General features: G+C 38.2%; 1 protein-coding gene across 1 annotated transcript in view; it reads left to right on the top strand.

Moving 5' to 3' along the window:
• Positions 1-621: 621 nt before the first annotated feature.
• The window catches only part of LOC134217949 (PAS domain-containing serine/threonine-protein kinase), a 75,251-nt gene continuing 60,947 nt past the window's right edge, over positions 622-14,925 (top strand). Inside the window, exons 1-2 of the mRNA XM_062696797.1 lie at positions 622-891; positions 1,241-1,543. Coding sequence (XP_062552781.1) covers positions 884-891; positions 1,241-1,543 — 311 coding nt within the window. The 5' untranslated portion in view covers positions 622-883. The remainder of the gene's footprint in view (positions 892-1,240; positions 1,544-14,925) is intronic.

Raw genomic sequence — 14,925 nt, 5'->3', positions numbered from 1 at the left:
CAAAACCACGTGCTTTTCGCAAAATGACAGCAGTGTTCGATTGTATTATTGAGAGGCAACCGGAGTCACTGAGTACATGGAGAGTGTCTATCATGGCAAGTGCATACGGTGGGTGAGATTTTCATTGACACTGTTGTGTTTAGTGACCGTTGCGATTACCTGAGAAGCAACCAGCAGGAAGCCGCTAGCCACCCTATAACCAGAGACCGGCGGAGTGAAAAACTGTCGAAATGGCAACGTATGAAAATGCATGAAATCGCGAAAATAATACTGGCATCACTTGAACTTTTTGCTTGCTTCTTATGGATGCAAAAAGTAAACAAGTCGAATTGGAACCGCTTTTGACGGTTCGATTGGAAACAAGATGGCGTCTTCGCCGATCTCTTATTGTAGTATTTCTAGAAGCCGCAGTATTCTATTTTATCTCGAGATGCATAATATGAAAAAAAAATTCTCAGTGTACGCGTGCATCGCATCAGTTTGCATCGAATAACATACGGCAGCCCCTCGGGTACGAAAAAACATTTTGGAAAGTGGAACACTGATAAGAGGGTTCGTGTTTTTTCGTTTTTTTTGTTTTGTTTTCTGCTCAACTTATCTGTCAAATTTGAGCTTTTGCGACTTTCGCGGCTTCGATGAACAAAAGATCCGTTGGATTTGCGTTTCAAACTGCCACCGCTATTTTCTATAATTTGTTTCTGTTGTTCTACTCTTACAAAATTTTCAGATTGCTTAATAAATTCCGTGTCAATTGTGTACTGTTTTTGTGTTTTGTGATAATTTGTTACTAACTGTGCTAAACACATTGAAGACTGTTCTGGATCCGTTCATCAACTACTAGGAAGTTTGAATCTAAACCTGGAACCACCTGTTAGCTTTGGAAATGGAAAGGTAATGCCATCTTTATTATTGTTTTGTTCTGGCATCTCAAAACGAATGCAACGGTATTCGGAACAACGGACTGTTAAAACCATGGCAATCATGCGCACTAGCACATGCATTCCTCCAGCACTTCCTCCTACCGAAAAGTATCGATTTTCGAAGAACTGATTTTGGTTGCTCCTGTCAAAACCCTTTGTGGTTCCCATTTTTTCAAAGTTCATTCCTTCGGAAATAGCAGTGCATTGCGTGTGTTGTTGGTCCATTAACATTCCTAGTGGCTGGTGGAAGGAATAGTTTGTCAATTGTGCAATTCAATTAATTGAATCGTATTATTCGGTCGCGGATTTTCCCCCATTAGCCCAAGTGCCAACTGCAGCAGTATTCGGTTCAAAACACCACCAGAGGCATCCACGAAGTGGAAAAAGTTATTCCGTGGATCGAAAGCGGACCTAGAGACGTTCTCCGACGAAGGGGACGAAAACAGCTTCTCCGGAAGTGAACGGAGATCGCCACTGTTGAAGTTGGGATCGCAGCAGCGGGTGGTCTGCACAACTAGTAAAAAACGGATCCATTTCCAACGCCGAAGGCCAACAGCTGCAGAGAAAGGATCTACGGGAGGGCTGAAGCCGTGCAGTATTTTTACGCCTTTGAGCAAACTCAAGTAAGTGCCAATCCTATGTTTTTTCATTGGTTTTTTGTATTTCATGCAAATTAGTAAACACAACTAAAGTGGGAATCGAGGGAATAAATTACCTAGATACGAATATGCAATACAACCCATTATTCAAAGCGACTGTCTCATGTTTTATGTCATAATCATTTTTAATGCCTAGTTGTTTTCTAGTCACAAAAATGTTTATTTGTTATTTTAATTAGACATTTTCTGCTTGTAACAAATCTCTTGAAATTCCAACTGAAAGCCAATCATTTAAAAACACAGTTTTTTAGCTCATTTCAAAATACAATTTACTTAACTTATTTGTTAAACTCAAAAACCTGTATGCGCCACTTGTTTGGTGGCCAAAAACGCAACGAAGGACGACTCAAGTTACACTTGGTAAACTGCAAACGATTGCCACCTTATCTATCACAGGAGCAGTACAAAGCACTCCATCTAAAGCTTTAGATGCTTTGCTACATATGCTTCCATTACATTACATCCATTACAAAACTGCTCTGAAGATCAAACGATCCATGAATCTTCTTGAAGGGGATCTCGTTGGACATATGAGCATCTTGAATGAGTTGCAAATCAATCCATTGGTTTTGATGAATGATGACTCAATGATGAAGAAAAGAATCTTCAATCACCAATCAATCACGCAATCGTACCCATTGTGTTTGGCCCATAACTCGTGGAAATTGGAGTGCAGGAGACCCAGGGTTTCGGACTGGTTCCATAATATTTTATACAGATGGCTCCAAGCAAAATCAAATGGCAGGGGCCGGGTTTACTGTTCCTGGCATTCACATTTCAATATCAATGGGAATCTGGCCAACGGTTTGCCAAGTGGAGATATACGCCACTCTAGAATGTGCAGAAATTTTTTTAAAACGGAATTATCGAAATGCAAATGTATGCATATGTTGAGACAGCCAAGCAGCATTGATGGCATTGAAGTCAAAAACTTCACTGCTTGTGTGGGAATGCTCCAAGCTACTGCAGCTAATTTCCTATCGCAATAAGGTTAATCTATATTGGATTTCTGGCCATTGCGGAATAGAAGGAAACGAAATAGCAAACCAGCTAGCAAAATGTGGATCCAGCAGACAATTTATTGGACCCTAAACTTTCATCAGCCCATCACTTTGTGCTTTTAAAATGGAGATTAGAAACTGGGAAAAAGTATAGATACAGAATAACTGGAAAAATACTCTAGATTCCCGGCAGTCAAAACGATTTATTAGTCCTAATGCTTCCAGTACATTACGACTACTTAGTCTAAGTAAACATGATTTAGGATTTTACACTGGTTTGATAACAGGTCACTATCCTTGTAAATATCACTTGAAAATAATTGGACAGCTTCAAGACGACGTATGTCGCTTTTGCAGATTTGAGGGTGAAAGCTTTGAACACTTATTATGCAACTGTGTTGCAATTTTTCACAAACGGCTCAAATTTCTTGACAAGGGTATTCTTGAACCCTGGGAAATATGGGCTATCCCTCCCATTAAAGTAATACATTTCATTCGAAATGCTATTCCTGAATGGGAAAAATGCCCGTGAATGTAAAGGTGATCACTCCCATAGTGATTTATCAATACAGTATTAAGGCATATAAAGAAGAGGATAAGTCACCATAGATCTAAATACTGGTCGCAGTGGTAATAAAGTCCCAACAAAAAAAGCTTATCTGTTTGCTCTGAAGACTGGGGAAGAATGAAAATAAACAATAATAAACAATAGGTACAAATAGAATAAACAAAACAAATATATAGTCACATTTCCAGCCACATTAAAGTCACTAAAAGCTCATGAATATTAGCATCTATTTTTTGAAATGAATACTTAATTAATATTAAATTACATTACGAAAGTGTGATGAAGTCGAACACAATTTTATTTCCGGTTGTTTTATTTCACCATGATCTAATTTTTGTTCATTCATCGCAGAGAGAAAAGGATTCCACCTACCCAAGCAAAGTTTGAAATCAAATTGAAATCAAAATTTGCTGTCATGATGTCAATTATATGATTACTCCAGTTGATCTCGTTTTGTATGGATTAACCCTTTATAAGGCAGACGAATCTAAACAATAAATTAACAAAAACAACAATAGGACACAATGTTGACATGGTGTTAAACTCAAATGTATGTTTGTTATACATTAAACAGTTCAGAAACATTGAAAAATTGGTGGCAATATAGTTGCCACTGCCCGCCAAGCGGTAAAACATTGGTGGCAATATAGTTGCCACTGCCCGCGAAGCGGGACAACATTGGTGGCAATATAGTTGCCACTGCCCGGCAAGCGGGAAAACAGGCAACAACAAAAATATAAAAAGATTTTTAAAAATTTGGTTTTACGTAGAACCAGTCAAATCAAGGTACGTTACATTTTTTGGTGAAGAGTCCTAGTTAGAAAACGCATCATAAGTGAAAAAAAAAATTTTCGCGTTTTTTCTCCCAAGGGGGGACCCTTTGGAAAAAAACACAATTTCGTCAAAAATCCAAAAACCAAATATACAGAAAGGCAAAGCTTTTTTCACGCTTATCACGTAGTAATCTAACACAGCAGATTCAAAATAATTGATACCAACGGGAAAAAATATATCTTTGTCGTATTTTTAACGAATTATAACTGAAAATCCTTCTTCCACTCGAAACTTACGATCTGTTCGTAAAAAAACTGTTCTCAAATTGACATTTCAATTTTTTTATGGCTCAAATTCATCTGGGGTGTTACTAGGAAGCAAATAAAGTCACTACATGTGAAATAATAAGTAGAGCTCTTGTTAATAACTAGAAAAACATATTATTTGTTGGTGGCAATATAGTTGCCACTGCCTTATAAAGGGTTAACGGTTAACACAGCAGAAATGAGAGCATATTTTTACACTGTGAAATGGTCGGGGTTCAGCCAAACCGCATCGAGCGGCTTTTCGACTGACTCGTGATATTTTGTTCGTACAAGGACAATGGAAATATTTTCATATCAATTTAAGCATACATTACAGTAGGGTTGAGGGATGTTCAATGCGATTTACGATCAATTAAATCTGCTAAACGAAAGTTTGAGCAGAAATCCGATGGCGTTTGGTGTGATTTTGCTGAACCCCGACCAAATTATACTGAAAACAAATTTTGCTGTCAATGAAATCAAAATGATTACTAAATTTGATATCATATGATTTTTAATTTGATTTTGTGGGGGGGGGGTCTGATCCGGTAAAACGATAAATAACCGCGGCGAATACTTGGAAACAAAATATCTTTATTATCGAACGTGTGCTTACACTGTTGTCTTATATAAAACTGACATGACATATATACAGACACGGCAATACTCAACTTATAATAGGGTGGATCAGAATGATACCACTAAAGACACTATAAACAAAGACAGGAAATGTTCCAATTGGAATTCCAAATTTACTGTCAGTGTCATTCCAATCGAGCGAGAGACCTGTCATTCCAAAAAATCACGCGTAACATTTGGGAAGGGCTATTTCAATTATCACAAATACACATGCTTCAATTATTATTTTGATCATTTGGAGCAAATCAACCGCAACAAATGATTGAAAATGAAGTTCACTTGTTTATCGTGAATTCACAACCCGATTTGGTTTGGTAAACGCGTTACAAATTCAATATTGTTGAATAATGAAAATATTATAGACCAATTTGAAAAGTTTATGCAGCATCAGCAGTGTTGCGCATTCAGGGTTGTTTCTTCAGGGATCAGATTTCGCGTCTTTGTATATAGTGCCTTTAGATACCACTATATACGCCCCCCCAGTTACACCATGAATCGAACACTGCTGTGTCCTGCTGGTGTAATGACTGTGTGACGATCATCTTGGGGATAACTTGACAAATTCTGATCACAAACAAATGCAGGCTTAATTCTATCGATCGAAACTATCTGATTCTTTCCGAACACCAGAATTTCAAAGTATTTATCTCTTCGCTTAACAACTTCATAAGGTCCCTCATATGGTTGTTGAAGTGGCCGCCTAACTGAATCAACCCGAACGAACACATGACTACAATCCTTCAACCTATGGTTTACGAAGACTCGTTGCCTGGAATGACGCGTTCCTACGGGTGCCTTTACGTCCAGGAATGCTTGATGTAGGATTTTTGCAAACTCCGTGCGGTCCACGTCTGTAACAGGTGGATCGTAAAATTCTCCCGGAATTCTCAACCGCTGACCGAAAACGAGCTCTGCAGCTGATCATTTAGAATCTTCACGAAATGCGCTTCTTAGCCCAAGCAGAACCAAAGGAAGACGTTCATGCCAATTATTTGAAGCGGTGCACATTAATGCCGCCTTCATCGTTCGATGGAAACGCTCAACCATTCCATTCGATTGTGGATGATATGCGGTGGTGTGGATATGATGAACTCAAAGTAGCTGCGTCAATTTCTGAAATACTTCCGATTCGAACTGACGACCCTGATCAGTGGTGATTGTTTCGGGTGTACCGTAACGTGTAATCCACTCGGTATATATAGCCATTGCTACCGTTTGCGCTGTTATGTCTTGGAGCGGTATTGTTTCTGGCCAACGCGAAAAACGATCGATCATTGTAAGTAGATAACGGAATTCTCTTGAGGGGGGCAGTGGCCCAACCAAATCTACATGTACGTGTCGGAATCGTGCTTTCGGCGCCGTGCTTTCGATTTTTGACACTGCAGGCATGACTTCACAAACTTGATTATGTCCTTGTTCATCGATGTTCAAACAAATCTATCGGCGATAAGTTTTTTTGTGGCCCGTATCCCAGGATGCGCCAGTCCATGTAATTGTTTCATGACTGACACTCGGTGTTTTTCTGGAAGATAAGGCCGAATACAATTATTAACGGACACATCACAATATATCGGAGAAGACAATGATGGAATTCGTCTCAGCTGGAGATTAAGCGATGTTTTATTCGAATTCACTAGATCTTGTAGTTGACGGTCATTTACTTGATCCCTGGCAATGGAGTTGAAATCAATTTCGGCAGCAACTGCATTTACTCTGGACATAGCGTCAGCAACAATGTTGTTTTTACCACTGATATGGCGAATGTCAGTGGTAAACTCTGCAATATATTGCAGATATCTTTCCTCATGAGGCAATCGACTGCTTGGATCGGTAGTCATGGCATAAGTCAGCGGAAAATGGTTGGTAAAAATCGTGAACTCTCGTCCCTCAATCAAATGTCTAAAATACTTTACAGCTAATTTCGTTGCCGTTAGCTCTCGACCAAACGTGGAGTACTTTTGTTGACTAGGAGATAACTTGACGGAAAAAAATCCTAACGGTTTCCAAATACCCCTTTCAAGTTGCTGCAGAACTGCGCCAGCCGCGAAGTTGGAAGCATCCACCATAAGTCCAAGTGGCTTTGACGCATTTGGATAGTGTAGCAAAGTAGCCTCTGCTAGCGACTTTTTACAAAACTCGAAACAACGAGCAGATTGCTCATTCCAAGAAATTGGTCTGGAATCATTCCTCCGGTTGTCTGGAATTAGCATCCTCAAGTCATTCTGGATTTCAACAGCATGCGGAACAAAACGTTTGTAGACGTTCAGCAGCGCAAGGAAACGGCGTGAATCCTTGACCGTTTTTGGGACTTTGTAGTCCAACACTGCTTGAACCAAGGGGTGTCTCACATCTATCGATGGCAGCAAATTTCAATCGAAATAAAGTTGATTTTTATGCAATGGTACTATTTAATCAAATTTGCAACACACCTTCTGCGACACTGAACTGTAATTTTTATCCAAGCAATCGTGGAATTCACTTGTTACCAATGGCATCAATCGAATTGTTTTTTCATCAACAAATAAATTTCATCATGAGGATGAGATCTGAATTTGCCATTATTATTTAAATTAGATTAATAATAAACTGTTTTTTATTTTAGGTTTGGGTTCTCAAAATATGCTTCAGGACGATACCATCTGTAGCTCGATCTCTAGATTAGATGACCCATGAGAAAATCCTGTTCCTAGTGTTGAATATATTTTAGTGCAAATAGAAACTAAGTTTTTGCAACTGCGGGGCACAGCACAAGTTTCACATTATTTTGCCTCATTATTTATCAATATTCGGCAGCATTTTTGTACAATAGCTCGTATGCTTTGCTCGTTTACAAGAATTAATAATTGATATTCTGTTACGAGGTTCCCGTGTACAAATGCTTGAGTAGTAGCTTCCATTTCCTAAACTACTGCTATGCTACTCGAAAATTAATTTTAATTTCGGATTACTCAAGGATCACGAATCGTTCGTCTTCAGTTCAATTCAATCTGAGAGTAATGTGCTAGAAGTCTGCTCTTCGTACTTCAAACTACGAGTCGGGGCGGGTTTTTCTAATATATTTCGCGTATTGAATTAATTTACTCAACTACCCCGAAGCGATAGTTAATAATGTGGGGTAGCTTCTGTTCTTATAGGGAGAAAAATTGTGTGGAGCAGCAGTAGATGAACTCCAAAAGCAACAACGTATCAGGGACTGGACAAAAGATATTTTAGTTACTAGATAAAGATTGTCGCTACTGTTCCCTTTGTTCTGCTGTCCGAAACATGTGTGGTACATACCTGTCAAACCGTATGGATTTTCCTTCTTTGACATTTAGCTCCCCTATCCTCGCCAGCAAAAGATGTTCCGGACAGCGACGACAGCGACAATCTTTATCTAGTAACTATAATATCTTTTGACTGGACTAAATTGCTAAAAAAAAAGTACACCGCACATAAGTAAAGCATCACTTTTCTAGGCCTCTGGGTTACAGGTTACGACGTCTATGATATGCCCATCAGATAGAATTCACGTATCCTGCAAAATAAAGTATATCCCCGGGTTGTTCTATTATTTTAACAGGTAGGTATAATACTTTTAACAAATAACAAACTCGAATTCGTCTCTATACTTGTGCAGGCGTAGTCATACTATGACAATCATTGTCACTGTTCAATTTGACAGATGCTAAAATCCTTGCGTTGCTAAAATCAACTTTTGAGTCTAAATAGGTTTGATTTACATCGAAATAAAGTCACTTCGGTTGCTTGGTTAATTTTCAGCAAATAAATTCAATTTTATCTATGTGAGACACCCATTGGCTTGAACTCTAGTAGGAAGCGGCCGTACTCCTTTTTCACATACCACGTAACCCAGAAAGTCAACTTCAGGGAGCGAAAACTTGCATTTCTCAATATTAATAGTTAGGCCATTTTCCTTCAGGAGGTCCAAAACTATTCTCACATGCTCCTTATGCTCCACGTCATTCGATGAAGCTATGCATATATCGTCAATGAAAACAATGACGAAATCAAGGTCCGCGAATAATTTGTTCATAAACCTTTGAAAGGTTTGGCTTGCATTGCAGAGGCCGAAAGGCATTCGAGTAAATTCAAAAAGCCCGAAAGGAGTTATAACGGCGGTTTTCGGTATATCGGCCGCCTCCACCGGAATGTTGTAGTAGGCTCTCACAAGATCCAACGTAGTGAATATGCTTTTACCTTCAAAACGATTCAAAAGATCGTGTACATGCGGAACGGGATATCGGTCCGGGACTGTTGCCTTATTAAGACGCCGATAATCTCCTACAAACCTCCACTCACCATTCTTTTTTGGAACGCAATGTAATGCGCTGGCCCAACTGCTGCTTGACGGTCTACAAATGCCTACTTCGCACATAATCCGAAACTCATCCTTCGCCGCTTTCAATTTTTCCGGGTGCATTCGACGAGCTTTACACGCAACCGGTGGACCACACGTGACGATGTGATGTGTGACATCGTGCAAAACCTTCTGATGCGCAAACGATGGCGAAAGAATTTCTCGATAATCAGATAGAACTTCGTGAAAAGGATGGGTAGCGTTGATGACAGTTATTCCATGTATGGTTGTAGTTCTCAAACATCCTGAGCTGCGAAGGTTGGTGGTGCCATCAATCAGTTGATGGCGCTGCAAATCAACAAGTAAACTGAAATGCGCCAATAGATCTGCACCGATGATTGCGCAGCTAACGTCCGCCATCACAAATCGCCACGTAAAACGTCGTCGTAAACCAAGGTCCAAAGAAAGAAACTTGCTCCCATAACTACTAATTTTCGTACCGTTTGCAGCATGTAATGAAAACAGATCTGTACTGTTCCGTTTATCAGATTTAGATGCCGAAATGATGGACACATCTGAACCGGTGTCCACAAGAAATTTGCATCGAGAAATGGTATCCAGTATCACTAGACGACGACTTTCGAATCCAACACCCACCCGCGCCGGGGGGTGCGTTTGCTCCATATTTACGACGATACCAACAAATCGAATCGTTTACTGCCCTAGGTTTGGAAGCGGATCGACCACGTCTCCTGTTCTGTCCATTTTTCAATCGGCGAATTTCAGTTGTGAGCACCTCTATTTCCTCCCTCAATGATGCATATTCGGTCGACGGTTTGGCTGTTGTTTCAACGCTGTTTACGGCCATTTGCTCCCTTGTAGAAACGGAAACCGCCGAAACGCAGCTGTTGGTGGAGTCAATCATTTTGTCGGCCATTTCGGCAAGCTTTGCCAAACTTCCATCGCTGATTGCCAAAACTGTCCTGATGTTGGCGGGCATTCGTTGCAAAAAGAGCATTTTTATTAGGTTGTCGTCGACATTCAGGCCAGTTGCGATTTCACTCATCCGGGCAAGGAGATGAGTCGGACGAAAATCTCCTAGATCGCACGAACTGAGAAGCTGCTCCAACCGAGCTTGCGGAGATAATGCAAAGCGGGCAATCAGTCGGTCCATAATTGCTTTGTACTTACTGTCTGCCGGCGGGGTAGAAACAAGATCCGCTACATGACAGATGACACTTTGATCAATTTTAGCGATAATATGCCAAAATTTGGTCTCATCTTTGATGACTTGCGCGCCAGGCTAAATTGGGCTTCAGCCTGGGCAAACCACATATGTGGATCGGTTTTCCAAAACTCGGGCAACTTCACCGAAACCGATGATGTTGCTGCCGCGACGTCCAGATCAGTCATATTTGAGGTTACGTGTACCTGTCGAAATGCTTCCTCACTTTTCTGGATACAGGGCCCTGTAGCAAAATCCGACTAATAATATTAGCAACAAGCTACAAGTTACAAGTCAACAAATTACAAGTTCTTGTAATTAACGTCGCATAATAATGTTTTGCCAACTAATAATATTAGTACTTGTATTATTAGTAAGGTTGAAATTACAAGTCCCTCAGGTTCATTTACCTGTCAAAATTCATCCGACAGTTCACTGTCAATGCGGAGGTAGACGATTTGTTTACGTTTGTTTGCAAATTTGTGGATAAAATATATATTTTGACTGCGATAGGTATGCACGGAACACTCTCTGTAAATTTATTGATTCCGCGGTTTAAGCCGGCTTCGTGATATTGGCATTTTAACCAAGCCAATGTAATGTATACTGGAGTCGTTTTTACGTGGTCTTTGAGATTGACTCAAGTTTTAATTAAGGCGATTTGTAAGTTACGTGAACGTATCCTCCATGATAAATCGAATCCCGCTAGACTTGTTTGTTGTGGGTTTTTGAAGAGGGTTTAATTTACGTGTATTGTGAGACTTATGCGGGTTCAGATTTTGCTATTATTTGCGATTATTAAATTTAGACGATTTCTTTTTTAGTTCAAAATACTAACTGTTGAAAATATCGTAATAAAGTCTACTCAGAATTTAGGTAGTTTTTTCCGTTTTTCCTTTCTTTCCCATGATTGTTGTCAAACATAAAGCAATATGTATGATCTTAAACAAGATTGTTTAGTATAATAATACAATAATACCACAATAATACAAATTTCAGTAAATTAATATATTCTCAATTTTGAGATGAATAAAGTAATAGTAATTAGAATAAAGTAATTATGGGTTTCTGTGTACTGCATAATTGCTAATGATATTTAGCGATCCACCATTTGAATACTTGATGTCAGCACTTAAATTACTTCTACTATATGCAAAGTCATTTGACAATTTTCATAATTCTCAGTGTTATATGGGAACGAGAAATTTATTCTTAGTGCCCAGTAATTCATTATATGGTAATTTGAAGCAACTAGAATAATAGTTTCTTTCTCTTCAAGTCGTTAAAACAATTAAACTATGCATAATTACTTTGCGCAGCTAAAATAATAAAATAAAAGCTACTTGTAAATTAAATTACAGCACCATTCATACTTGTAAAAGAAACTACAAGCCAACGCCAATAATTTCTACTTGTATTTTATTTATGCAATAGTTACTTATAAATTCCACTAATATTATTAGTGCGGTTTACTTGTAATATTAGTCTTGTAAATTCATACTTGTAGATTCATTATGCAACAGAAAAATACAAGTTACAAGCTACTCTACTAATATTATTAGTACAATTTCGATTATGCTACAGGCCCCAGGTCGAAATTCATTAAATTTTTCGTGAATTATTCGCGAACTACGGAAACTACGCGCGTCGGGGTCACCAATTGTGGGGGTCTGATCCGGTAAAACGATAAATAACCGCGGCGAGTACTTGGAAACAAAATATTGTCGCTCGGTCGCGCTTTTCTTTTTCTAGAATGCAGGCTCGACTGCGAAGGTTAACGTCAAGATATTGCGAGAAAAGAGAAAAATTCTAATTTTGCGGAGCAAAGAAGAATAAGCAGACTGAATGTCGGAAACTTCAAAATGGCATGCACTGTACGAAAAGTGTTGATATTTCTTGATATTAAGAATATTCGAGAAATCTAAAATGTTTCAAAATCACATAAATATATGACAAAATGCCTTCGAAGTATCATAAAACTTGTTTAAATAATATAGCGGCATGTAACACTCGTTAAAAGTTGCATATTCCCGTTGATTTGAATAATCAACATTCACACCAAAAAAATAAACCAAAATTTTTACCGTGCAACTAGTGACGTTTGCCGTTTGCGGAACAGCTTTCCGACACTCGACCGTCGGACCCCGGTTCGAATTTTTCAATCTTCTCGCAATGGGCCTTTTCACGAGACGTTTAAAAACAGCTGATTTTATCGTCAATTGACAGTTCTTCTATGAAAGTGACAGCTTCGGACTTGCAGGCCTGTTCAGCGGTTGTAAACAAGTGCAGTCTCGGCAGTGTCACATGAAAAGGCCTATAGCCGCCGTGTTAAAAGATAGGCAGAATTTTCCCGCTCAAAACAAAACCACGTACTTTTTGCGAAATGACAGCAGTGTTCGATTGTATTAGTGAGAGGCAAATGGAGTCACTGAGTTCATGGAGAGTGTTTATCATGGCAAGTGCATACGGTGGGTGAGATTTTCATTGACTCTGTTGTGTTTAGTGACCGTTGCGATTACCTGAGAAGCAATCAGCAGGAAACCGCTGTATTCTATTTTATCTCGAAATACATAATATCTTTATTATCGTACGTGTGCTTACACTGTTGTCTTATATAAAACTGACATGACATATATACAGACACGGCAATACTCAACAAAGGTAGATCAGAATGATACCACTATAATTTCAAAATGAGTATTCAATTAAATTATTTTTATGAGCATTCATAACAACAACAGCATATTTTGCTTGCAGATTGCTTTTATTTTTTGTGAAATTAACTTTAGATAATCGACTGCAGGTTTTGATGTAAAGCTGCAATCATTATGATAACTGAGTAATGCAAATTGCAAACATGTTGCGACATCAATTTGTATTAACTAGGATAATAGTTATAACAATCGACATCAAATTTAGTTTTCAATATAATCTCAAGAGCAGAGCTTAATATCAATTTGCTCTCATTTTGTTAACCGACTTTGCTCGGGTAGCCACCCCAGATGTTGGAATAATGGTGTCCAAACGCTTATTCGGCAATAATATGTACGAACACGCATTCCTGGATAAATTGACAATACATTAATTAATAAAAGATTTGATCAATTAAGAAGGGAATTTGACCAATTTATTGAAATTGCACAAAATGATTATAATTTGCCTATTTGGATTCATCCTTCATAGCTAGATCTGTACCAGTTGCGATTTTTCTACACACGAACAAAAAAATGTTCCATCAGCTTTTTTAGACTAAAACGATTCAGGGGAACATTGGCAAATAAACACTTTCCAATGGTTTATTTATTTATTTTTGTTTTTAATAAAAAAAAATGTTAGAGGGAGAAACCCCTTTGAGTGAATTCTTTAAGAATTACTTCTCAAAAAGGCACAAAACCTTTTCATCTTTTCAAATAACGTTACAAAACAAAATTTAAAATTAAAGCCTCATGCGGCGTAAATCCATTGAGGAGCCATGTAGGGGAATAGACGGCTTTGGCAGGTTTTGTTCTATTATTGGCAGGAGGGTTTTTGTTGACCGAATTTTATGAAATTTGGCCACAATATTCTTTGATATGCAAAGAATGTTTGGGCCAAATTTGAGCATAATCAGTCATGAAAAACCCCCTGCCAATAATAGAACAAAACCTGCCAAAGCCCTCATTACCCCTACTTCAAGCAAAAATATCACGATGCTGTTCAATCGTCACTTACAAACTGAAACGAAAGGGAAAGAAAACAAAAAAAGGGCAGAATCAAATGAAATAAGAAATATCATTTATAAAACGAAACAGTAACTTCAATATAGGAAGATATTTTCTTCCTAAAATATCACGAACTGATGATGGTAACTGGTTATCTAATTTTAAAATATCTACAAAAAAAATATTTCTAGGAGAAACGTAATTATAGTTCCATTGCTATACACGGAACACACGGAACAGTACATTGTCAATTTTTACAAAATCAGGAAGAACAGAACCCGTAAAAGTAATTTTGATACAATTGGAGTGGATATAATTAGTTGTTTTTCTATTAAATAATTGTTTCGATAAACGATAACAATCTAAAACCTGAACTGGAGAAATAGCATGGTTCCTAAAAACTCCAGTACCACGAGTTCTGATGTCGTCACAATTTAATGACTCATCATAAATTACACCATTTATCTCACATGAATCACAAGGTGCATACACCCGATATAAATTGCAAAATAATTTTGATTTAAGGAGGGAATTTTTTAATTTATCTAATGATTTTTTTTAATCTCCTTAACAGATTTATAAAGTTTGTATACTTCCGCAGAAATAAGCAAAACATCAATAGGTTTATCTTTTTTGCGGAAGTATACGGGATAAGGTCCAACAAAAGTAGATGGGTATAATTTAATACGAAAAGAACTAGAAGATGAAGATGGGATTACAGGAGGGTCAATAGAATCTTCAACTGGGGCATCCCCGTCAGTTTCCATAATTGGAAATCAACGGGGATCAATAATAATAAAATAAAGCAAATAAGAAATAAAATAACGAAACAA

This window comes from Armigeres subalbatus, chromosome 2 (genome assembly GCF_024139115.2).
Source record: "Armigeres subalbatus isolate Guangzhou_Male chromosome 2, GZ_Asu_2, whole genome shotgun sequence".
Lineage (NCBI taxonomy): Eukaryota > Metazoa > Arthropoda > Insecta > Diptera > Culicidae > Armigeres > Armigeres subalbatus.
This window is presented reverse-complemented; position numbering and strand designations above follow the sequence as displayed.